Source organism: Carettochelys insculpta, chromosome 3 (genome assembly GCF_033958435.1).
Source record: "Carettochelys insculpta isolate YL-2023 chromosome 3, ASM3395843v1, whole genome shotgun sequence".
Lineage (NCBI taxonomy): Eukaryota > Metazoa > Chordata > Testudines > Carettochelyidae > Carettochelys > Carettochelys insculpta.
The window spans coordinates 184,212,514-184,239,627 of NC_134139.1; the positions used below are offsets into that span (position 1 = coordinate 184,212,514).

Genomic DNA, 27,114 nt, shown 5'->3' on the forward strand with positions numbered 1-27,114 from the left:
CACATATTCATTAATTTAATTTTGATTAGGCTGTCTAATCAGTTTTTCATTGTTGTAAGAAAAAATTAAATCTCATTATGATTCTCATAGGAATAGCAAAGAGGGATATGCTGTTTTATGCTGGTAATTCGTGTTTTCAAAGTAGAATTCCTTTGGTTTGAGCAGAAACTGTGTCTCACAAATAGGACCATTTGTTTACCTTAGACCATGAAGTGTGCAAGTAACAAAATTCCAGGGGGTTTATTCTTTAAAACACTACCCAGGAATAATTGGTCCTAATTGGTTATTTTTACATACATTCAACCCCTGCCTGACACTTGCATTGGGCACTACATATTTTCAATTCAAGAGACAGAGAGAGAGAGAGCCCAAGTGCTCACTTTTATTGGCAATATTGGTGAAGAATATGTTCTGTTGGGTTAGAATGCTTATCTTCTGACGTTTTAAGTACTCCACCAGCATTACATTTTTGTGTACAGTAGCCCCACCTCCCCCGCTCCCCCCCAACTCACGTTTCCTGACTTCCACAAGTGGCAGGGAGCTAAGAACCAGGAGGCAGCAAGGCTCTTGTTCTCCCAGTTCCCATTGGTCTCTCCTGGCTCCCAGCTTCACTGCGCTTGTGGGAGCCAGGAAACTGACTGGCACTGCTGCACTTGGGTCCTGGCTCCCATGAGCAGAGGGAGCCTGGAACCAGGTGCCATTGCTGGGTGCTGGGAGTGCTGCCACCGGTTCCTGGCTCCCTGTCTCTCGTAGGAGCCAGGAAACTGACCAGCGTAGCACACTGGTTGATTTTGACCCATGTTATTCCAAGAATCACGCAAATCAAAACAGTGTAAGTCAGAAGCCTACTGTACATATGAATGTAAAGTTTGTGAAGTGCGCTGCACAGCCCTTAAAGAATTTAATTTGTATGAATTTAATTTAATTTGTCACATAATTTGCCATGGGAATAGCATATCCAGTGGCACAGCATGTTACCCTAGACAGAGAGGCAATTCAGTCTGCATGGAGGGTACTTCTCCTGCAACTAACAACAAAGCTGTTACTTTTGGCGATGATTTGGTACTACATCCACAATGAATTCAAAGACAATTATCTCATCTCAACTCCAAGTAAACTGACAAACACACATGAGGCGGTGACAGATGATTACACACGGCGGAGAAAGTATGAGAGAGGAAATACAATGACTATGTAATATAGCATTGAAAGAGGGAAAGGCTCCTAAAGAATGGACAAGACCCATGCTAATGACAATCCATAGGAAAGGAAGTGCATTGGAGTGCAAGAACCACAGAATGATTGCCCTAACCAGTCATGTAGGCATGGTGCTGATGATGATACTGACAAAGAGACTAAGATCGCAGGTAGAGGAACAGCGGACGAACAAATGGGGTTCAGGAAAGATAGAAGTACCATACAGCAGATGTTGGCACTAAGATAGATAGTGGCGAAAGCTCCACGAAAGAACAAGAACATCTACAATTGCTTTATTGATTTTCAGAAGGCATTTGACAGCCGAGATAAGAAATTGACTTGGGCGGTGTTGGAGTTGTACAGAGTGGATAGCAGACTGATACGGCTGTTGAAGGAAAGCAAATGACAATGCGGAGGCATCGGTGAGATCACATGGAGAGTTGCAAAGTTGGTTTAGAACGAGTAGCGGTACGAGACAAGATCTGATATCACCGAGTGTCTTCATCACGAATCTAGAGAGAGCGATGGACAAGATCAAGGAAGAGGCAGAAGGGATAGCTGTGCACAGGATAAGAATTAACAACTTGAGGTTTGCAGATGATACGGTTACCATTGAGGAAGATGAGAAGCTAGCGAAAACGGTACAGGTGCTAAACGAGGAAGGGAAGAGGTACAGACTGATTATGAGCAATGATGAAAAAAACAATGGTATCTGGAGATAAGAAAATAGGAAGAATGATCAGTGTAGATGGGACTAAACTAGAAAATGGAGTGAAGTTCACATATCTGGGGAGCAACATAATGTATGAGCCTCTAGACTGTAAGAAGGAAATAGTAACTAGAACAGCAAAAGCAAGAGTGAGTTTGAAGGTGATGGAAGAGACCTGGAAAAGCAGACAGATTAGCTTAGGAACAAAGCTGAGCGTCTTGAAATGTGTGTATTCAGCAACATGTTGTACGTATGTGAGACATGGGTGATAACGAAAGAGTCAAAGAGACCAATATTGGCATTGGAGAGAAGATGTTATATAAAGATCCTGAGAACAGGATGGATGCAGAAGGTCACCAATGAGGAATTATATGATTAATGAGCTGAAAGAGAACCTACTGCAGAAGATTATACAAGGCAAGTTACAGCTATTCAGGCATATCTGCAGAATGAATGACTAATGAAAAAATCAAGACCCTGGTGTTCAGCATAATGGACAGTTCAAATAGGAGAGCCAGACCCCACAGAGAATGGGTAGATGATGTAGTAGATTGATGCAGAGCTAGTCTACAGAAACTAAGCCATTCTGCACTGGACAGGAAAAAATAGAAGGAAATACCGAGAGAGGAATCAAACATCAATGGGCGCTGAGTCCACAGTTGTTGATGATGACGATAACCATTGTAACTGTTGTTCTTCGAGATGTGTTGCTCGTATCTATTCAAGTTAGGTCTGCGCACAGGGCAACCGTGGCAAGTCTGTAGCATGTTCATACACAGGATGGGATCCAGGAAGAGATGCACTGTAATGAAACTGGAAGCTCATTCATTCAATCAGCAACTGCCATGAAGAACTGCGAAGTCTTGTGGAAGGGCTTGGTCCGTTTGAGGCAGAAGGGATGCACCCATCTCACACTGAGAGGGTGCAGCTGCTGCTCCCCTGGGGGCTACAAGGTTTAGAATAGAACACAGGAAGGAAAATGCCCTGGCCAGTATGAAAGCCAGAGACCGCTTTCGGAAGGAAAGCTGAGAGAACAGAGCTGAACTTTGTCCTTATAGAACACCATATACAGGGGCTCCAACCTGAGGGCCTAGAGCTTAGGCACCCTTCTGTCAGAGGTAAGAGCCGCTAGAAAGGCCACTTTTCAGGAAAGGAAAAAGAGGGAACAAATGGCCAAGGGATCAAAGGGGTGGCCCGTGAGAACCCAGAGCCCAGGTTAAGGTCCCAGGCTGGAAGAAATTGGCAGGCCAGTAGGTGAAGGTAGTCCATGCCCTTGAGAAAGCACCCCACCCTGTGGTTTGCAAAAACCATACGCACCCTCCTCTGGATGGAAGGCTGAGCTGGCTTCCAGATGGACCTTAAGGGAAGAAGTTGAGAGACACTGATGGTTTAGGAAAGCAAGGTAGTCCAGAACCTGAGGGACAGATATAGATGCCATGCATGGGGCCATGCTGTTGACACCCACAGGAGAAACGTGTCCACCTAGCCAAGTACAAGAATCATGCAGATGGCTTGCGGCTGCTGAGGATGACCTGCCGCACTTGTTCAGTGCATGCCTGCTCAACAGTGGAGGGTAAAATTCCTAGACCAGCCATGATATTCTGCTGAGAACCACTGCTCTAAATTTGGGTCTGGAAACTCAGCCTATATCAGTAGTGTGTGTGTGTATGCGTGTGTCCTGTGCCCCTCACCTCCCCGGCTAAGCCCACCTTGAAGGTGATCCCGGCCTGAACAAAGACAGAGCTAAAAAAAGCAGTCTAGTAGGACTTTAAAGACTAACAAAATAATTTATTTAATAATAATTTTGTTAGTCTTGAAAGTGCTACTAGACTGCTTTTTTGTTTTGATAGTACATAGACTAGCAAGGCTCTCTCTCTGTTACAAAGATAGAGATAATCACCCTGGCAACCACATTCCAGGAAGAGAGCCTTAGGATGTTTCAGAGGGAGGCAGGAACAAAGGCTTGATTGTCACTTATCTTCATTATCTTCTGCTTTGATTCTTTAGGGATAACATGAATGGTCATATCCCTGTGAAGAGAGCATTGTGACACCGACATATACATAACAACTTTACACATTATTGTCAATTAATCAAAACAAAAAAAGCATTCAAGTAGCACTTTAAAGCGCTTTATTGTCAATTAATGTTTGCTTTGTTTAAAGAACTTTCTGTAAGATATGGGTGGAGAGCACTAATGTAACCTTCTTAGATTGTCAGCTAATTGTGCTAATTTTCCTTGCTGTTAGCTTCTATCCAGGAGTTCTAGGGTTTCCCCTCCATCACACCCCCACCCGTCACCCTTGATTCACTCTCCAGCCATCAACATTCTATATAATCAATTGTAACCTGTTGTATGGCATCCTTCACTAGCCTACAAGCGAAGTGACACTCCACCAGTGCTGTGTGCAATAAACCCTCCTGCTTGCTTCATAAACAGTGTCCAGATTTGGTTCCAACAACAGCATTTACCCACGAAGCCGCCACACCATGAGGTGAAGGAAGCAAAGGTTTGGGTGGCAAAGGTGATTGCAATCCTGCATGATGAGGTCGGGAAGTGGGGGGGCTGAATGGGCAGGAGTACCAAGAACTCCAGCAGCATGGGGTACCAATGCTGATAAGAGCAAGCCAGTGCTAGCAGGACAACACTTGGTCCCTGCAAATCTTGAGTAGTACCTGATGCACAGGAGGAAACAGAGGCGGGAAGGCATAGACTAGTCCCGAGTACCATAGAATCAGGTAGTATTAGCTAAGGAGCCAGGACTGAGGCCCCAAAGGAGCAGAATTGATGTGTGTGATTGTTCCAGGATGTGAAGAGGTCCAGTCAGGGAAAACCCACTTTTGGAAGACAGGGAGGAGGACATACACACTGATCAGCAACTCATGAACAAGGAACTAACAACTGAGGCAGTCCACCCATCTGGCTCTGGACCCCCAAGAGATAAGATGCCTCCACCTGAATAGAGTAAGCTATGCACAGTTCCCAGAGAAGCAGAGCTTCTGAGCAGAGTGGGGAGGAGTATGCACCCCCTAATGGCTGATATAGTACCTGGCCATGTTGTTCTCTGTTAGGACTGTGTCACAGTGGGCGCAGATGTGAGGTAGGAAAGCTAGGCAAGCAAATGCCCTCAAGCTCATGTACATTGATGTGGAGAGACAGATCCTCTGCAGAACATACTGCCTGAGTTGTGAGACACCCTAGGCAAGCCTCGTTACCCAAATCAGATTCATCTGTCGCTAGAGACATGGTAGGTTGAGGGGCGAGACAGGGAAGGCCAACCAGCACATTATGGGGATCCAGTCACCAGCAAACAGTGTCAGAGATATGCCATGGCATTCCATGACAACCATGTCCATGTCGTCCTGGACAGGGAGATACACCAATATCATCCAAGCCTGGAGGGACCATAAGCTCAGGCTGGCAAATAAGACGACGTACGTGCATGAAAGTAAAGAGATGCAATAAAATGAAATTTCAGAGCACTCTCTTGATTCTGGTCAATCGCTACACACATATGCACACACACAATATGTTTTCAAATTGTGTTTAAGATTACAACCACCCTTTCAAAACAAAATCTCTCAAAGTGTTCTAAAAATAAAACGTAATCCAGTAACTGATATTGAAAGATTATTTTCTCACCAAGCTTCAGGAAGCAAAAAGGAATACTCATGCGGTGAGGTGGTCTCTGGAAAATTAGAGAGTATTGCCAACCAATGTGGAAGCAAGTCTGAACCATGATACGTAAACAAGATCTCCAGGGCTCTCACATTGCTTTCCTACATAGGAAAAGAAAATAGTCTCTTTTACACCACGAAAACAGTTTAAGAATGATTCTGCTTATCAATTATAACTCAACCAATACTATAATTCTGATTTCATAATGATTTTTAAAGACTAAAACACGTATTTAATTTAAAAAATTGTCATAATCTGGAAGCATGATAGAGCAGAAGAACTTTGTCCTGTTTTACAAGCAGACAAAGATGCCATTCCTATTTTTAAAATCCCTTGAACCTTTGAAAGCATCCAATGCATTGTGTGAATCTCAGTATGTGGTTATGGGGATTTAATTAGTGTCAGAAGAAACACCACAACTAAACTTGTGAAAAAAATAAATATTGATACCCGAGCATAAGTTCTTGCTGAAAGTATAATATTCTGATTTCGAAACTTCTTGAAGAATTCTGCATCATATAGCTGCTCAGCTGCATGAGTTCCTCCAAGTATTTTCTTGTTTTATTAAAAAAAAAAAAAAAGATTTTAAAAGACATACTAATTTATTTTTTTTTTAATCTTAGCTTAACTAAGGACTGGACACTTTATAGTTCAGTATGTTATTCTAGAAATGATCATCTAGACAGGCAATCAATGTGAATCATATCATTTCTACTGTCATGCTGCACATAGGTATTATAACTGTAACATTCATCTCTGAAGTCTTTACCAGCTGCTAATCCTAAATACTTCTAGAATAAAGAATAATTTCTAGAAATACAATATGCACACACTAAACTTTAAAGAGACATTACCAACTTCAGAACACACACTTTCTGTTTATTTCCTTGGGCTTTCTCCTTTTGTTGTTTGCTTTCTCCTTATAATTGTTAAGAGACACCTTAAATTTTGTTTCATCAGTTCACTGCACATTTCACAGTACTCCATATATAATCAGCTGCACAGGCTCTCCACAATCATATATATATTATTTTTGCTCTGTCTGTCCATCTGTCTGTCTAGGCCAGGTTCTTCCATGTTCTTTCCTGTAGCTCTGTGCCAGACCCGGGCCCTCCACCAGGCAGCACAGGCCTGGCCTAGTCCCCAGCCAGAACCCCTACACACAGATCCTGCCAGCCCCAGTCCCAACCCCAGTCAGCACAGTCCTGCAACAAAGACCCCCCACACCATGCCAGCCCCTCCCCCACACAGTGCAGGGCCTGGTCCCAGCTCCCCCAGCACAGCCCTTCTCACACCACGACAGCCCCAGCCCCTTCCCCAGTGAGTGCAGGGCCCAACCTCAGCACCCACAACAGAGCCCTCCCACCCCTCCACAGCATGCCAGCCCCAGCCCCCCCACCACCTTGGCCAGCACAGGGCCCAGCTCAACCCCCCCAGTGGAGCCCCTCCACCCATACACAAGAAGTTTCTGTCTACAACTTCCTTCCAGACCAATTTCCCTTTGCAAGCAGAGCTGCAACAGGGCCTCTAGTAGTCATTATCCTCCCTGCCATTTCTGTGGGTCTTCCACACAGCAACAGTTACCTATTGTGGCTATAAAACTACAAGAAAAAAAATCACTTTGAGGATAGGAGCAGTTCTCTTATCTGAAGCTTTATACTGATTTTCTTTTTTAATTATCTAGATTTCAAGTGCATAGTGTCTGTTTAAGACAAGAACAAAACCATGGGAGACTTTTTACACTTATGAGACACACATGGTTAGGAATTTAATTATGAATCAATTTGGATTCCATATAATCCACTAGTTTTGTTCAAACTAAGTGAAATCTAATATACCGGGAAAAATCCATTTGAATGTTTAGTTTCGGATCTCAAATGAACATAGAAACTTGGTACTTCTAACCTTAAATTACTAAAATACCTCAACTGTAAATTTCCAGAGTTTTGATTCTAGTACAATCTAACATCACTGCTAAATTCATGCATCTGTATCTGAAAAACAAATTGGTATTTCCATCACTGTGGCTTGTCTTTTGCAGTGGTGCTCAGACATTTCTGCCAGTGTCTCATGAAAAATGCTGAAAGCAGATTTCCATGGTAGAATGGCAGCTACATCTGAACGGTTCTACTTGGTCTGTACCATGATGAAGGGGTGTAATGCGGTGGTGTGGCCTCCCTCCATCCCAGAGGGGGAATAACTACCCTCTCTGCCCCATCCACCCTGAGTGAACAAGTGGAGTGGGAAGTACAAAAGACAGAGTCCCTAGCTCAGTGGGAGCAGAATCAGGACAAGAGACAAATGTGTTCTATTTGCTGCTGCCGAGCCAGACAGCATCCTGGACCTGTACAAGCCAGATATGAAGGAAGAGCTAGAGCTCATGGGACTACTAGCCCAGGGAGCAAAGGAATCTGACCCGAAGCTCAGGTAGGAAGCAAATAGGAGGGACGAAGAAGGGGAAGGGGTTTATTGATAGTGTTGTAGCTTGACAGCAGGTCAGCATCTTACAGGAGGATCCCCACAGAGCCAGTGGTAGGAGACCCCAGAATTATTAGGGCCCTAAGCTGGAAGACAGTGGAGTCAGGGGGCCTCCATTCCCTTACCTCCACCACCCCACTCCTGGAGTAGCAGCTTCCCCACTATAGCATTACAGGGTCTTTGCCAGTGGTTCCCCAGCCTGAGGGTGGCACTATAGGCCCTTTGCCAGCACTCCCAACTTAAGTTCATGCTATAGATTCTGAGTTTAGAGGTTAGAGCACCTAGCCTGCTTACTGGCACCACCTGGCTGCAGAGCTGAGGACTTACTGGCCACTGGGCATTAAGCCTGTTAGAGCGCTGGAACCCTATCAATTCCCCCAACAGATGAGATCCAATCCCTGTAAGGCGATGCAGCCCCTCCTCTGACCCACAGAGGGTGGGGAAGGGAGGCTATAAGGGGATATGTGGTAACCCATTTTCTCTGCACATTTTGTTTCCCAAAAGACACATTACATTTCCCATTTTCACAATCAAAGATCTCTGTAATATAATAACCATTCAAGGTTTCTAGGCACAGCAGGTGTATTTTTAAATTAGTACAAACAAATACAGGAGGAAACAAAGGTTTCTAATAGAGAAGACTGAAAACACAGCAAAATAATTCAGAGAAAAAAATATAACCTGTTCACAAGAAAGGATTAACCTGAACTCCTTACCTCATAAGTTGCAAGTCTATCTAAATAGGTTAATAATTTCAGCCTGCTTCTAGAAAGCTCCTTTTGTTCCAGTGTTAGCCTGTTTTACAAGAGAGAAAGAGAGAGCACTACATTTTCAGGGTTGCTACAGCATATTAACGTAATAGCTAAGCTTTCAAAAGTAGACTCTTATGGGGGGAAAAAAGATTTATTCAAAAGCAATAGGAAATGTTTTACCAGATCCTTTTAATAAAAGCACAACTAGAAATTCAGTAAGTTGGAAACTTTCAGAATACAATACTGATTACAGTTTTAACCACTGTCCAAAGAATTAGTAAAATGTATTAAGATAATTACACGTGTGGGATTAGGTATTTACAAATCCTATAAATTTAAACTTTAAGCCAAAACCTAGGTCTGACATATAATTTACTTTGAGAAGTCCACTGATAGAAGCAGTTCCTGATGTTTCTTAGACTCCCTTTCCTTTCTATTTTCTGCTTCTTCATCAGGTGACAAAAATTCTTCATACGGGATTTCATCAATGTCCACCTCTCCTGGTAAAATAAATCTGCAGAAGAACAAAAAAAATCAATGTAGATAAAAAGCCATATAGAGGTGGTTATTCAGTCAACAGATTTTACACAACTTTCCATCTGTATCTTCTGTATCTGAATTGATTTTTACTGAAACCGGTGACAATGAATTATCTGAAAAGCAATTTTGCTATTGTAAACTTGAGTGATGCATTCTTTTTAACCTCTTTAATCTGGCAACCTTGGGAAACAGGCTATGATGGATTATGGAAGTTTCTGGACCATGGGAATTCAAGTATGCTTTTTGTTTTTATTTTCACCTTCAACACATTTTGCAAAGCACTGAATTTGTATTCCACCTGTCGTACAGACAGCAATACATATGGTGCCTGGGAGGGAGGTATGGTGCAGGAGCACACTGGGGTGGGGTGCTATAGGTGAGGGTGGGAATGCAGGGTCAGGGTGGAGAGTGCAGAGGGGATGGGGATGCCCAGTTTGAGCATGAGGGCAACATGGTTAGGCACTCACCTGGCACTTAGCTCCCAGGGGCACACGTGGCCCAGGACCCACAGCCACTCTTGGGCACCACCTCTTGCCACTATGACAGCAGCAGGGAGAAAAGCCTCCAGTGAAGGACTTTGTTGTGCTACCATTCACTCAGCTGGGGCAGTAGGGGGAGCAGCAGCACAAACAGATGCTTACTCCTCCCTCTGCCAGCGCCCAAACCACAGGTGTTCCCAGACAAGGGACACCCAGATTATTGAGATTCAAGTGTATCAGAAACAACAGGATGAGCATTCTGCACATTTTCTTCACAAAATACACAAGGTTTTCATCCATTAAAAGTTTACAAAATCAACAAGCAACCAAACTCCTAACACTATTTCCACAGCACATACTGTTATACGTGACAGTTATTGCATACACACACAAGAAGAAATTACCTAGCACCAGTGTATTGAGACAGCAGGATGCTATGTTCTCTCCAGATTTTTTTTTCTAACCTACACATCTTAAAAATTAAGGCAAAAGCAGGCTTTGAAAAAAGGCTAATTCAACACTTGCACCTGGGGGAATCTGCACCACTGCACGTGCACCAAATTCATGTGCTAAAATTTTTAATCTCCCCTGGAGAAAACATATTCTGTCAGAAAGATGCTGCAGTCATGTCTGTTGCCCCTCTGGGGCTGCTAGGGTGCCAGAACAGAAAGCGTCAATTTCTAGAGCAGCCCAAATACAGATACGGACAAAGTAGAGGCCAGCTTTCTCATAAAGTACTACCTGTGGGGCCAAAACAGAAGATATGGGCTATGGGGGGCACAAATGTGGAACATCCAGAGCTGCTGGGGGCTACAGACTGGAGCAGGGGCTAAATGGTAGTGTGGATTCAGGAACATACAGAGATAGGATGGCTAAATTGGTATGCAGGACTAAAAGAGCAGTGGTGGGGTGGCTGACTGACAGAGACACTAAGAGTCAGCCAGCGTCCGCATGGGAACAGTTCCCTAACAATCTCCCCTCCTCTTTACCTTCACCCTCCAAAATACAGTTCCATACTCTTTCCACTCACATGCGACAACCCTCAAAGTTCACACCCAAGGTCCTTCCCAGCACTACTTCCTTCTCCCTCAGATGCTCCATGGCTCCCAAAAGCTCTTACACTACTTCTGAGGGGCGTGGGAAATATGTCTCTGAATTGTAGTTTAAGTAAATTACAGACTGAACCTCTGTAATCCGGAACTCTCTTGCCCGGCAAACTCCGTAATCCAGCATGATTTTAGTTAGCCAGATGATCACTCATCATGGGTGTGGCCAAGTTTCCTGTGGTCCCACAATGTTTGTTTACACTTCTGGCTCTCAGTGTTTTGTGCTGTTATTTAGATGTAAATTTACCGCAAATGTCTTTTAGGAGCCCAGTAAACAGTGGAAGTGACCTCCCATCATCTGGTAAATTCTCTTGTCTGCCACCGGTCAGGTCCCAAGGGTGCCCGATGAGAGAGGTTCAACCTGTACTCAGAATTCTGTATTAATAGAAGCAGCAAAGAATCTATTTGTCAAAAAGTATTTCTTTTGTATTGTCTGTATTCTTAAAAAACATAGATACTGAAAGGTATTTTGAAATAAAATTACCAAAATAATTGAAATTGGCATAATTATATTGTGCTATTTTGCAAAAACCTATGTAAGTATGCAAACGAGCCCCTATAGTGACCCAAAAAATTCCGATCTCGGTTCAAACCGTGCATTAATGTGTCAAATTTGAATATAAGAGAGAGTTCAGCAGCCTCCCTGATGGGTGTTATGGAAATTTCTCTTCAGTAACACGCAAACTCTTAAGTCATTAGAGAATAGCTCACTCCATTAAAATGCCAACTAACAGGTTTGTGGATCAGGAGTGTTCTTATGTCTGTTTTGTGCCGATCAACTCTTGGTCTAAGAGAGTCTGAAGTCTGTCCAATATACAAAGCACCTGGGCATTGCTGGCACATGATGGCATATATGATGTTAGCTGAGGAACATGAGAACATGCCATGATTCAGTGAATAACCTGGTTAGGGTCCAGTAACAGTATCTCCAGAAAAGATATGTGGACAAAGCTGGCAGCGGGCTTTGTTGCAAGGAAAAATCCCAGGACTGGTGTTCTTGCAGTATAGACTGTGGCTGTCGGTGAGAATCCTCATAAGGTTGGGATGTTGTCTGTAGGAGAGAACAGGCCTGTCCCTAGGGCCTTCTGGAATGTGGCATCCTGATTAAGGATAGGTTGTAGGTCTTCAATAATTCGTTACAGTGGTTTGAGCTGGGGGCTCTAGGTGATGACCAGTGGTGCTCTGTTCTTTGCTTTTTTGGGCCTATCTTGGAGTAGCCGGTCTCTGGGTACTCATCTGGCCCTGTTGATATTTTATTTCATTTCTCCTGCTGGGTAATTCAAGTTTATGAATATTTGGTAAAGATCTTGTAGCTCTTGGTCTATGTCAGTAGGATCAGAGCAAATGCGACTGTACCTAAGGGCTTGGCCGTAAACAATGGACCTAGTTATGTGTGCAGGATGGAAGCTAAAATGGTGTAGATAAGCATAGCAATCAGTGGGTTTTCGGTACAGTGTTGTACCAATCAGGCCATCCTTGATTTGTACTGTAGTGTCCAGGAAATTTCTCTCTTGTGTGGAGTAATCGAGGCATAGGTTGATGGTGGGGTGCAGATTGTTAAAGTCTCTGTGGAATTCTTCTAGAGTCTCTACACCATGGGTCCAAACACTCCTGATCCACAAACCTGTTAGTCGGCATTTTAATGGAGTAGGCCATTCTGTTAATGACTTAAGAGTTTGCGTGTTACTGAAGAGAAATTTTCACAACACCCTTCAAAGAGAGGCTGCTGAACTCTCTCTCATATTCAAATTCGACACATTAACATGTGGTTTGAACTGAGATTGGAAATTTCTGGGTCACTATAGGGGCTCGTTTGCATACTTGGCTTACTCTAATACTTGACTCCGCCCCACCACTCCCCCTTCTGCCCCGCTACTCTCTGATTTGCTCACCTTGATAATTTTTTTTCTGATTTGTCCACCTTGATTACTGGTTTTGGTTCTCTGTGCCTTAAATATTGAGTCTGTTCTTGTATGGCTATGGTCTGAAGAAGTGGGTTTGTCCCATGAAAGCTCACCTAATAAATTATTTTGTTAGTCTTTAAAGTGCTACTTGACTGTTTTTTTGTTTTGATAGTATATAGACTAGCATGGCTTTCTCTCTGTTACTAAGTTTTTAAAATATTACGCACAGAATTTTAATTTTGGTGCAGAATTCCTTCCAGAGTAAAGAAAGTGGTTCAAATTAGACTAAGATCATCATCATCATCAAAGAAATCAAAGTAGAAGCTGAATTTTAGGAAGATTGAGTCGACTTCCATATTATTGTCTATGCATTCATTTCCCCTCTATCTCATTCAACTTCTCAAACTGCCATTTTCTTTCTTTTCATTCACAGGAGAACTTGACTGCTGTCTTTAGTATTGGTTACAGCTATTTTTACGGGGACATATTTTAAAGACCATGTGTCCTACAAAATCTCTAAGATTGCAGTTGGTAATTAAACTAACAAATTCAGTGCATAATTCCTAAGCACTCAGTACACAATCATTCCAACAAACCTGCCACCATCTTCTCCTTTTCCAATAGCTATGAGAGCCTCCAAGTCTGTGCCTTTTAAACCATACTGTAGCAACTCTTTGGCAGCATCCACATTTTCAGGAACCCTTTCCAGGCATTCATGAAGAACCCAGGAACGCTTCTTAATTTTACTCTAGCCAAATGAGAGAAAGAGAGAAGTAAGCTTGGTGCAACATGTTATAACCCAACAAAGCACTGAGATCAGTGTCTTCTATTTTTTTTTCAATTTGCCTCTCTTCCATTTAGAATGTTGTCAATTTAATCTGATGACTCAATGTGAATTAAACAAGTGAATCAACCAGTTTAAGTTTAAAAAAAAAAGAGAAAAGAAAAAGAAAACGTACCTTTCATTTTAAATTTCAACCTTGTTTTGTTTTGTTTATAGCATTTCCTATCACTAAATGATCCATATTGTATTATAGTAACAGAGAGATAGCCGTGCTAGTCTATATACTATCAAAACAAAAAAGCAGTCCAGGGTCTGTCACATGAAAGCTCATCACCTAATAAATTATTTTGTTAGTTTTTAAAGTGCTACTGGACTGCTTTTTTGTTTTAATATTGTATTAGTGAGCATAAATGAATTTCTAAAATAACCAGCACGTCATTGACTAGCAGATAGAATACCGTGTATAAATTTTGGCATTCCTCAGTCTCTAACCATACTAATGTAATAATATTTTCCTTCCATTCAAAGATTATAGTGCACTGTACAGCATACATTTTTTTAACCAACTTATAGAAGGGAAAACTGAGGTATAGATATCAAGTGACTTGATAAATGTCACTCATCAACTCAGACACAGAACTAGGATTAAAGCCTATTCTTCTTTGATTTCAGGGCTCTAAATTTTCTCCCTACTTAGTATGGCCACTCTGTGCTAACTACAATTCTGAAGATAGCATACAAGTATTCCCAACTAAGTGTATTATAAGGCCACCTTCAAAAGCTATTTTCAACATATTCTCTTTCAGCACATGCTTCTAATGTGCCCTAGAAATAAAAGATTACACTGTCAAGCACTCCAGTGCAAATTCTAGATAACATATGGAGAACAGTTATGAATACAATATTACTATGGCACCTTTTCAATTAGCATTTGACGCTCTGTTAATGCTACCTAATCACAAGAACGTCACGTTTAAATTATCATAAGCTCAAAAACAAACAGTAATTTCAACCAACACAGGGGGAGGGCATGACAACAGCTTTCAAATTCCTGAAGGGAGGCTTTAAAGATGATGGAGCTAGTCTGTTCTCAGTGGTGGCAGATGACAAAAAAGAAACTGTGGTCTCAAATTGTGGTGCAGAAAATCTAGAAAAACTAAATTAGGAAAAACTATATCAATAGGATGGTGATGAAGCACTGGAATGTGTTACCTACGGAAGTGGTGGAGTCACCATCTTTAGAGATTTTTAAGCCTGATAAATCCCTGGCTACAATGATTTAGCTGAGATCGGTCTTGATTTGAGCAGGAAGTTGGATTACATGACCTCCTGAGAGCTGTTCCAATCCTAATCTTCTACAATTCTATGAAACTGACACCAACTTTGTTACATAAATTAGAATATGATTTCAATTTCTATGAGGCTATTAACAAATTAAATTCAATGTAAAAAATTACCAGGTAGTCTTGAATAGAAGCAATGTTAACAGTTGATTTCCTCCACTGTCTCTGATAGACAAGATCAGAATCCAGACCGTATGCTTGAGCCAAAGATAAAGCTTCATCATATTCTTCATTATCAATCTAACACAAGGAACATAACCAAACATCTTTGACAGAATGGAGCTGCTTTGTGCATGTGTATTTGTGAAGTGTATACTTGTAGTGAGAGAGAATATGTGAGGACAGCAATGTCCAAAAAAACAAGCACTTAAGAAAAATAAGATCTTAATACCTCATCCTCCACAAACACTGAAGGCTATTAAGAGACAATACCAGGATAGAAAAAGGCATGTGCATAAATGGAGAGCTAACAACTCTCTTGCTGTCAAACATACCATCTGTGAAACTTCTAGGTCAATGAGAGTTTTACCAGAAGGAAGATAACTGAGGTTTGTGGGTTTTTTTTTTTTTTGTTTTTTTTTTTTTTCATACAATACAACACCTTAGAAATACAGGAAGATATCAAAGCTGGTCTTCCTAAAAACAATGAAAAACAGTTATTTTATGTTAATCTGTACTGTTGTCCAAGTTTCGTGTCTCACCTTTCTCTGGTAAAGCTCCTCTGGGGTTGTAGACCTTAAACTCACAAGGCGATAATTCTTTGTAATAGTACGTGGACGTTTTCGTGAAGGAGCAAAACGCTCCATTTCTGTCACAAAATACAAGCCTTGCTTTAGGTAACTGAAGTATCTGGCCTTGGCAGAAGTTTCATCAGCCAAGTCGGAATCATCTTCTCCTTCATCTTCTTCACCAGGTCTGCTCTCCATGCGTAATCTTTTTGGAACCAGTTTTATCTCGCACTGCATAGAAAAGCAATTTTTAAATCTCGCAATATGTTGTTGTTACTTTGCTCCTGCCTCATTCTGGAAAATGCTAATCAACAACAATTCACATCAACTTCAGGATCAAGACTCTATCACACACACACATTCACTTCTGTACATTAAAAACATTATCTTTGTAACTGGTAATTTGTACTTCAAGAATGCATCTTGGCTCCCCATCCTGGACTAGAGACATGATCCAAAGCCCCCAGAAGTTAACAGGAAGACTTCCATAAATCTCAGTGGGCAACCAGTCAAACTCAATGTCCTCCGATAAAGACAGGAAGCCAAATGGAGTGGGAAACTCAGAGGAAGTCTGTATCTTTTCTGATAGCAGATAAGATTGGTAACTCATGAGTTAAACAGTATGCACACTGAAAAATTATATATTTAATCAATTATTTGGAATTCTGTATCAATGTAATAAGCTTTTCTCTAATTAGGTCAAAGTTAACATCCTAAAAGTACAGTAAAAAGCCAAATGGTAGGAAGCTTTTCAGGTCTTTCAGTCAACATCAATTCTATAGTAATGTGTCTTTTCATGGACATGTGAATAAACTTGTTTATATTGCAATCATGCTATTCTGAAACAAGTGTTAGCAATAACTGTGATATAGAGGTGTTCGGCCTTTTTTTTTGTTTTGTTTTTAATTTGTCTTGTTTGGGTATGGGGAACAGGGGATAGACCACTTGATAACTGCTTATTCCATTCACTCCCTCTAAAACAACTGGCATTGGTCACTGTGGAGAAGAGAAGATAATGGGCTACATGGACTTCTGATCTGAGCCAGAATGGCCATTCATATGTTGTAAGACTAACATACTGTAACAGTTTTACAGAGAAATCAATCAAAGATTTAGTTCCTTGGATTGAAATGTAATGGTGCAATATTCCAGAGGGTTGTGGGCTTTTTTTGGTATAACTTAAATAAATGAAAATATACATTTTACATAGTTTGTTTTTAATAGCAATTTTTTTTCTCCTTGGGAGAAGGGACAGGAACAAATACTGTTTCCAACTTCAAACATGCTAGTCACAAGATTTCTAGGCTAATGAGAGTTCTATCTGAGAAACAATAATTGAGGTTTACAGATTTTTCATGCAATATTATACATAATAACTCACACAGCAATTGCCACTCTGCTGTACAAATTTGTACATATAATTTTTCTTGTATATATCACAGAATGAAAAAAAATCTCAAACTTATGGACAAGATTATTCTTCCTTCTGATTAAAACAGCTTGAAGAAAACTGATTTATTCCAAGTGGCACAAAATTAAATAGAGCAAAGAGTTGATACTCAAACTAAACAAAGGTCTCAGTAAAGCAGAGTCTTGTTTATTTATGCTTACGACCAGAAAATACTTTTCAAGTTAGTGAATTCCGGACATTAGTCAGAAAAAAAGGCAATCAGAAAAGCAACAATTTCAAATTATTTTGTTCAGATGTACTTGGCTTTCGTCATTTAGTATAGTTCTGCAGAATGCATATGATCAAACAATTTGTAAACACAATGAACACATAGGCTGTGTTTACACTACAAAAATAACTTCAAAATTGCCTACTTCCAAGTGCAACTTTGAAGTTGAGCATCTACACACACCCTACTTCAATGTTACACTTCGAAGTAGGGCACTACTTCATTCCCGGGAACATAGTAGAGACTTTGAAGTTGGGCTCTGAAGTAAGCAAAAAATGCATGTAGACTCTCTGCTGACTACTTTGAAGTAGTGCCTAATGTCAAAAACTTTGAAGTTACTTCCTCATGTAGACACAACCAAAAGATTTCATTACAGCACCTAGGGAGAGAGGACCATCTTTTGCATAAACTTTTTGGGTTGTGCACATTAGCAAAATAAAAAAAGTGAGATTTTATTATATTTCAATGAGGTATTTTTTTCTTAGTATTTTTACAATATGTTTTATTACCTCCAGGCTTAGAAATCCTCCATCATGAGAAGAAGTGACCTGGGGGGAACTTTCAAACCATTCACATGATTTCCCCAATAAGTTTTTTAATGTTTTCACAGATGACACAGTCAAAGCACCAGAACAGCGAGCCAAGATGACAGCATTTTCTGCCCACCAATTTACATCCATAAGGGAGTAATATGATTCTTGATCTAAAAGGGGAAAATAAAAAACATTTGTAACAACAAAACGAGCTGAAGGGTCTACATTACAAGATTTCATATGGTGGTCCAATTTAATAATCTTACTCATCAATGTCACATGAAACCTCATGTCACTAAATTTCTATTTTACCGTAATGGTGTTTGAAATTACAATAAACTCTGTATTAATGAAAGTACAACTGAACCATTATGGATTTTGACCTAATTGGATTATTTTTTAAATACTGCTTAAAAACACTAATCTACAGCAAGCTGATTTACTTGCACGAATATAACAGGTTTTGAATACTGGATAAAGATTTGGTCGATCATTCTTCAAGACAGCTGTGAGAGTGATTTTCTTTGGCAAATGAATAGATAATTACTGATGGAATGCAGAGGAAATTGAACCCAGCTGGAGGCCATGTCACAACTTAAAACAGAACTCCTAGATGACCATCCTGGGAGAATATATAGCTATGAAGATAAAACATAACAGGAGAAATGTAGCACTTAAAAAAATTAACAAAACAATTTATTCAGTGATGGGCTTTCATGGGACAGACCTACTTCGTTACATCAATTTCATTTCCAATACAGACTGACATATATAGGTATAGAGGAACAAAAAAAACACAATTAAAAACTGACAAACCAAATAGGACTGAAGGAGGGGGATAAGGGGATGGCGGATGTTTAGTGTCGGGCCTGAGGTAATTATGAGCATCAAAGGAAGGGAAGTGGTCCTTGTAATTTGTTAGGTAATTGATGTCTTTGTTCATACCACATGTTAGTGTGTCAAATTTGAATATGAGTTCCATTTCACATACCTCTTGCAGTAATCTGTTTTTAAATTCTCTGTGCTCTACGACACACATTCTTAGGTCTTTGACAGAATGCAGCAGTCAGAAGCTACACCACTATAAATACTAATCCTGGAACTTTTCCTTGCAACAAACCCCGCTGCCAACTTTGCCCACATATTTATTCTGGGGATGCCATCATTGGACCTAACCATGTTCATTACAAGATCAAAGGCACAGTCTCATGCACTTGGACTCCGAAGCTCACTCACCTCCCTAGGCTTTGGAAACCAAGCTGTATGAGCTGAGCTAGGAGGTTCACTTTCACTGGCGCCAAAATATCCAAGAGGCTTTCTAGTTCACGCTACAAATTTCTGTAACGTGCTAATTATTGCTTCATGCATTCTCAAGTCAGGAAGATATTTTTGCTAAGCGTTAAGCCTTCCACAAAACTAGGACACACAACCATTAATCAAGAATAAAAAAGCCCTACATTTTCTGTAAAAGGATATTCTGCAAAGTATGCTTAACAGATTATTTTAAAACATTTGCATTGTGGAACTTAGTAAGCCAGGATGAATTGCAAATTCAAAAAAGATGCACAATGTTGGCAACTATACCAGGCAATCACTATGTTCTTTAATCAATGTAAATATTTTTTTCAGAACATCAGTGTTTAAAATAATAATGTGACTACACCACCCACCTTTTATTTTCTTTCTTTTTTCTGCAGAAAGCCTCCACTCTGGATTGACCTCATCATAGCCTGGCTAGAAAAAATAAGTAGGAACGTTATGTTAAATATATTAGTAAGCAATCGTCTTAAAAAAGAAAACACGTTGCCCCCTTGGTGCCTAGCTACTTTGCACAAAAGGTAACACTTTCAAATTTCCATTCTCAAACTTCTCTATCATCACTAAGACTACACCCATATAAATCCAATCCTCATTGGAATGAAATTCAGACTTTCCTCACCAGATCAGATGAACAACATGGAATTTTTGTAAAAATGCTTATTTTAGATATATAGGAATTGCACAATGGATCAGACCCTTAGTCCATCTAATATAGTATCCTGTAGTGGCTCATTTCCTATATAAGAAACCAGGATCAATCAACAGATAAGAGCACTGATACAGCTAGCATTTCAGGGCAATGGTTGCCCATGAATTTCTAATAATATGCAATTAAGCTACCCACTTTCCCACACTGCATGTGATTAGTTTAACCACTGGTATTTTAAGAGAACAATTATTTGTTATAAATCACAGAAAGCGTCACCATGAATTCCAGCAGCATTTGGTGACTTCTGCACATGCATCCACCTTCTCTGGGTACTGAAATATATTTTTCTTCATTTTGGAAAGATCATATAAAGATGCGCTGCAGGACAGTGATGATGAATCTCACACAGAATGTGGTGTCAGAAAGTCTTTTTTTTCCCCCATCTACCGAGTATAGTAAGGATGCATGGCACTGTCTAGATACAGGACATAGTGGCAAACTCTTAAGCAATTTGAAACACCAAAGAGACACCTCTCAACACTTTAAAAACCAGATAGGGCACAGTTTTGGTGAAATGAAAGGTTTACCAGTTGGGATTTTTTATTAATCAGCACAAAAGCACACTCGGACCACATTGTCATTGACATGCCTGTTCTCACCCCATATTTTATTAAATCAAATGGATTCAGTGTAAAACAGAAGGTGCATTTTACTGGAATATTTTCTCCTATACAACAGTTAGTAACCTTTTTGCAGCTTGTTTTTCAAAGTATGTTGTTCACATCCATTCTACATAAAATGTGAGCGTTCCACATAGTCACTGGAGAGTTTTCCCTCAGGGGTGTCCAGCTCTAGCACCCTCTGGTGACACACACACGCACCTGTATAAGAGCCCCAGCCAGTACCACATACTCTCAGTATCTCTCTTGCCAGCTAACTCCAATAGATATGGACGTGGATAGGTTATGGAATGGACATGAGCAACATCTGAGGTTTTTTTTTTCCTTCAAGTGTTTGCACAAATACATACTTGGGAGTTAGATGACTCCCAAGAAGTACCAGAAGAGATGGGATTGGAGTTCATAGAAATGTCAATCGCAATACTGCTCTGCTAAGTTTGGCATCATTTCTAACCTACTGGGTGAAAGTGCAGGGAGAGGAGAAAATATGTACTGATGATTATGTCACCTATCTGCACGTGTTTTTGGATTGGGAACTGGAACAGAAACATCATTGATGAAGTCCAAGCACTCAAACATGTTGTCAAGATGGAAGAAGGTGGGACATCTGCCTGCTCATAGCTTGTATGTACACAGGAAGTGATCCTGGATGACGTTCTGTGGGCTGAAGCTGGTGAGTCTTTTATCTGGTCTGCTATTGACACAAAGAGTCACGTAGTTTTACAGAATGACTTTGTGTCCTCAATGCAGAAGGCCAGGGCACATCCATCATCCTGCATGTGGACAACATCACTCTCATATTTTTTGGTTAGATTTTGGGAAGAAAAACAGGCAAGAAAGTAACCTAATTAGTATAAAATTACAAGCCGACCTTTGGCAGAAATGCTGGGTAGGGCTGCAGTTGGACCTTGTGCTTGGCACAGTATATGCAGATTCTGACATAAGGGTCCTGATTTCTGAAACCCTCCTAGGCCAAATAGTCATTACTCAGAAGGCAAGTTTCTAGGAGAGACAGAACAGCAGGCACGGTCTAAGCTGCTCAAAAGAAAGATCCATGAATCTTACATGGACCAGAGTTTAGGGCCCACAATGGAATGGGTTTGTGAATTTGAAAATAAATAGTCTTGCTAATAAGAACCAAATGGACATTTTGTGTGAGAAGGTGGACCTACTGTCCACCAGAGGGTGAAAGGATGAGACTGCCACTAGATGCATCTTGATCAATGAAATGGCTAAATCTTTTTGTTTCAGATGAAGCAGGTACTCCAGAACAGACTGGAGCCATGAACAAGGTGGTGAGCAGCCTGTTAGGATGACTACACCAAGAAACACTTTCATTTGGTGAGATAAGTTGGTCTAGCAGACCATTTCACACTATCTCGAAAGACTTGGCAGATTTGCTCTGAATAGACTCAACTAGTTTCAGCTACAAAGGATCCACACACAGCCAGGTGGGAAGGCCTTGAGGTTCAGGTGGAGCAAATGGTTGGGATCTTTCAAGATGGGGGCCAAGAAGCGCAGAGGCAGCAACAGGGGAACTCCCAACAGATCCAGTAGCATGCCGAGCCAGTGTTGGCACAGCCATACAAGGACTATCAGAATAACTGTTGTTTCATCTCATTTAACTTTTAGAAGGACCTTGTGCGCCAGAGGAGGAATGCAAGGAAATTCACTGAAAAGGAGCTCTGTCTATGGAAGTAGGAGGACATCTGTAAACAAGCCCAGGCTGTGACAATGTGGCAAGCAAAACTGCAGCAATTTCCTGTTCTACTTCGCAGTAAACAGGTCAATAACAAGAAACCTCCACCTATGGCAGATGGATCTAGCTACTTTGTGGTGAAGGGACCACTCATGGTGAGACAAAGAGCAGAGGGGGAACTGTAAGCACTAAGTCCCGGTGATTATGACTCAATCAGTATACCAAGGCACAAAAAGCTAGAATGGCTCTGGCTACGTCTACACGTGAAGCCTACATCGAAATAGCTTATTTCGATGTAGAAACATAGAAATAGAGTAACGTCTACACGTCCTCCAGGGCTAGCAACGTCGACGTTCAACATCGACGTTGCGCAGCACCACATCGAAATAGGCGCTGCGAGGGAACACCTACATGCCAAAGTAGCGCACATCGAAATAGGGATGCCAGGCACAGCTGCAGACAGGGTCACAGGGCGGACTAGCGCTTCCGGGGCAACAGCTAGCCGCTCCCTTAAAGGGCCTCTCGCAGACACACTCAGCCTGCACAGCAAACGGTCCAAGGAGCCATAGGCACACAGACCCGGGCGACGCAGGCATGGACCCCCAGCAGCAGCAGCAGCAGCAGCAGCAACAGCAGCCACCAGAGGTCTACCCAGCCCTCCCGGCAGGAGCAGGGCTCGCCCTGATCCATACCATGCGGGAGACAGCTGAGCACCTCCTTGCTACACCGGAGGAGAAGCTGCCCCCAAGGTACCAGGGCTCAACCCCCAACCCTGCAGCACACCCCCCTCCTCCCCGCCTCACACGCCGGCAGCTGTGGAGCTACCCCACCAGCACCGACTGGTGGGAGCGGATGGTGCTTGAGGAGTGGGACGACGACCGCTGGCTCAGGAACTTCAGGATGAGCTGGCAGACATTTATGGAGCTGTGCCAGTGGCTCACCCCCGCACTCAGGCACCAGGACACTGCCATGCGGCGTGCCCTCCCTGTGGAGAAACGGGTCGGCATCGCTGTCTGGAAGCTGGCCACTCCAGACAGCTACCGATCCGTGGGACAGCAGTTTGGTGTCGGCAAGGCCACTGTCGGGGCTGTCCTCATGGAGGTAAGAGGACCCACGGGGGGAGGGCAGGGCAGGGCAGGGGAGGGGGGCCCGGGCAGCAGAGGGCAGGGCAGGGCAGGGCAGGGCCACACACACCCTGCTCACCCCTCATTGGTGCTCTCCCATGTGCTTTCCCTGCAGGTTGTGCGTGCCATCAACACCATGCTCCTGCACAGGCTCGTGAGGCTGGGGGACCCAGATTCCACCATCGCGACCTTTGCCACCCTGGGCTTCCCCAGTTGCTTCGGGGCTCTGGATGGGACTCACATCCCCATCCGCGCCCCGCATCACAGTGGAGGACACTACATCAATTGCAAGGGCTACCATTCTGTGGTCCTCCAGGCCTTGGTGGACAGCCGGGGCTGTTTCCAGGACATGTATGTGGGCTGGCCTGGCAGCACCCATGACGCCCGGGTTTTCCAGAACTCGGGCCTGTGCCGCCAGCTGGAGGCGGGGACCTACATCCCCCAGCGGGAGATCCCTCTGGGGGACACCACCATGCCCCTCTGCATCATCGCAGATGCGGCATACCCCCTCCGGCCCTGGCTCATGCACCCGTACACAGGCCATCTCTCCGCTAGCCAGGAGCGCTTCAACCAGCGCCTGAACCAAGCGCGCCAGGTGGTGGAGCGCTCATTTGGCCGCCTGAAAGGACGCTGGAGATGTCTCCTGACCCGCCTGGATGCGGGCCCCAACAACATCCCCGATTGTGGGTGCCTGCTGCGCCCTGCACAATTTTGTGGAGAGCAAGGGGGAGGCCTTTTTCCAGGGCTGGGCTGTGGAGGCCGGCAGGGCCAACGTGCAGCCCCCCGCTGCCCCCAGTCGGCAGGTGGACCCCGAAGGGACCCGGGTCCGGGAGGCCCTGCGGGCCCACTTCGATGATGACGCCGCAGGGTGAACTCTGCCAGGCCCCCCACTGCCCACCCCTTCCTCCACAACACTCCCTGCCCCAAAGCCCACACCATGGAGCACCCAAGCGCACCCCCCCCACACACTTTTCCTGGACAAATGACAGCACGCACTTGTGGCTGAACTTAAACTGCTTTTTCTTTGAGAACTTTGTTTTTTTGGAACTAGAATTAAAACAAGAACCAACTATATACAAGATGTGTGTAACAAAAGTAATGTGTACAAAGAAAAAAATAGTAATAAAAAAGTTTGTTCACTAAAAAGAAAACCAGGGATGATAAAGGGGAGAACGGGGCAAAGGGGGGCACAAAAAAAAGAGACCTACAACTGTCCATCAGAGTCCTTTTTTAAAAATCAACTATATACAAGGGGGGGGGGCACATCCCGGGCCCCATGCCCCTAAAGTCCGGCACTGGGGGTGGGCGGTCGAGAGCCCCGCCGCGGCCGCAGCCCTGTCCGGGGCTGGCTGCGGGCGGGGCGGACTGGAAGATATGCCCGGCGAGTCTCAGGTGGCTCCAGGGGTCCCTTGGCAGTCCAGCCCTCGCTGGTGGATGGCAGGGCGACGGCGGACAGGACGGCGACAAGCGGAGCAGCAGGTGGTGCGGCGGGTGGAGCAGTCAGGGCGGGCGCTGCGGCAGCCGGCGCGGCATGGGGGGCCAGAGAGTCAACAAGGCGGTTGAAAGTGTCCATGTAGGCCCCCCATGCCTCTTGGTGCCAGGCCAGCGCCCACTCCTGCAGGTCGAGGCGGCGTTGCTCCACCCACAGGCGCTGCTCCGCCACCTCCAGCTGCCGATGGTGGATGGCCAGCAGCTGGGGGTCCATCGCCGTCGGCTGGTGGTTGTGTGGGGTCCGCCGTCTAGCCCACCGTGGGGCCGGTTGGTCCTCAGCCGAGGGGCTTGCCTGGAGCGGTGGCCCCGGAGGGGTCTCCGGGAACACTGATGCCTCGCCGGCGCTCTCTTCCGGTCCTTCCGATGGTGCAGGTGCGGGACACGGAGGGGGGGTGGGGAAGAAGAATGGAGACAGACGTTAGTGTGGGCCCTGAGCCGTGGCCTTTGTCCCCCCAGCCCTGTGCTGCAGGTTCCCCATCCCCGTCCCCGGGAGATGCTGCTGTGATGGATGGGGTTCAGGGGTCCCCCTGCACTGCACCCCGTCCCCTGGTGGGAACAACTCTCACTTCACTCCGCAGGGTCTGACAGGAGAGGTTTCTTAGGCCACAGATGCCCAGTTTCTCCCAGGAGTGACAGCACCAGCTGTCAGAAGAGACAGTCCTTCCAACCCGTCCTGGGGAGAAGACCCCAAGGGGTGCCCCTCTGGGGTGTAGCTTTCCCCCTCCTCAGGCTGGCTGCCTTCCAGCTCTCCCTTCCCCTAGCCTCTACCTGCGGCCCCCGCCCCCCCGATTCAAAGCCAGCTTGGCTCCTCCCTCCTCTTTGTCCAGAGCAGAGGTGTCACCTGCCAGCTGTAGCCCCAGGATCATCCTTTGCCCCTGGGAGCTATTCGGCTCTTGTTGCTCATATCTAGCCTGAGTCTCCCTTTTGCACTCCCCCCCACTCCATCACATGCTGCTGCTGCTGCTGCAGGGTGTCCCACCCCCTCCTCCCAGGGGCCCCTCGAGGTTCCGCTCCCCCCTGCCCCGGTGATGGGGCATGGCACTGTCATGCGGGGTGTCGGGGGGCAGGGCTGATGCACTGCTGTGAGGGACATGGCCCTCCTGTCCTTGGGGCCATGGCCATGTGAGCATGTGGGGGGCCCTGGACACATATCTATTACCCCCGCCCCTCAAGCCCAGGGGTGTACACCAGAGGGGGGTACATACCTGTCGGTCCACTCCCACAGTCCCGAGATCCCCGGGGGCAGAGGCCCGGCTGCTGCTCTGGGATGGCAGAAGGAGGATCTGCAGCCTGGATTCTGCGGAGGAGAAGCCCCGCTCCTCCTCCTCCTGCCACGATGGCCCGGGGGTGGGCTCCGGGGGGTGCCCCCGGGGTGCGGGGCTTACCTCCGGGGCGGACTCCGGCTGAAGGGCCTGCTGGGGCTCGTCAGCCGAAGTATCAAGGGTGGCTGGAGGGGAGGAGGTGTGCCGGGGGCCCAGGATGTCCCTGAGCTCCCTGTAAAAGGGGCAAGTGACGAGGGCGGCCCCAGATCAGCCGGCCGCATCCCGGGCCCGGGCATAACCCTGCCGCAGCTCCTTAACCTTACTCCTGACGTGGTCAAGAGTGCGGGCAGAGTGACCCCGGGCGGCCAGGCCCGCGGACAGCCGAGCGAACGCATCCGCGTTCTGCCTCTTGCTCCCCATTACCTGGAGCACCTTCTCCTCGCTCCAGAGCCCCAGCAGGTCCCGCAGCTCGCCCTCCGTCCAGGAGGGGCCCCGCTGCCGCTTCCCAGCCTGGCTGCCGGGCTGGCTAGCCTGGCTGCTTTGGCTCTCCTGCAGGGGGCTCCCCTGGGGGTGCTGGGGGGGCTGACGGGCAGTCATGGCAGGTGCTGGCCCTGTTCTGGGTGGCTGAGGGACGTGCAGGCTGGCCGCGCATGTAGGCTGCCGCCTGCACGTTCCCCCAGCTTCCTGCACAGGAAGGGAGTGGGAGAGGACCTTTAAGGGGCCGCTCCTCGCGGCCACCATTGAGCTGAGGGACTGGAGAGAGCGTCTCTCAACCCCTCAGCTGATGGTCGCCATGGAGGACCCCGCAATTTCGACGTTGCGGGACGCGCAACGACTACATGGTCCCTACTTCAACGTTGAACGTCGAAGTAGGGCGCTATTCCTGTCTCCTGATGAGGATAGCGGCTTCGACGTCTCGCCGCCTAACGTCGAAGTTAACTTTGAAGTAGCGTGCACGTGTAGACACGGCTTCTGAGG

General features: G+C 44.8%; 1 protein-coding gene across 2 annotated transcripts in view; it reads right to left on the minus strand.

Moving 5' to 3' along the window:
- Positions 1 to 27,114, minus strand: part of NBAS (NBAS subunit of NRZ tethering complex) — a 353,016-nt gene that overhangs the window by 283,384 nt on the left and 42,518 nt on the right. For both annotated transcript variants that reach the window (XM_074991286.1, XM_074991287.1), the window contains exons 13-21: positions 19,582 to 19,645; positions 17,888 to 18,081; positions 15,673 to 15,930; positions 15,086 to 15,211; positions 13,441 to 13,592; positions 9,192 to 9,329; positions 8,780 to 8,858; positions 6,036 to 6,140; positions 5,550 to 5,686 (exon numbers count right to left, since the gene is read on the minus strand). In XM_074991286.1, coding sequence (XP_074847387.1) covers positions 5,550 to 5,686; positions 6,036 to 6,140; positions 8,780 to 8,858; positions 9,192 to 9,329; positions 13,441 to 13,592; positions 15,086 to 15,211; positions 15,673 to 15,930; positions 17,888 to 18,081; positions 19,582 to 19,645 — 1,253 coding nt within the window. The remainder of the gene's footprint in view (positions 1 to 5,549; positions 5,687 to 6,035; positions 6,141 to 8,779; positions 8,859 to 9,191; positions 9,330 to 13,440; positions 13,593 to 15,085; positions 15,212 to 15,672; positions 15,931 to 17,887; positions 18,082 to 19,581; positions 19,646 to 27,114) is intronic.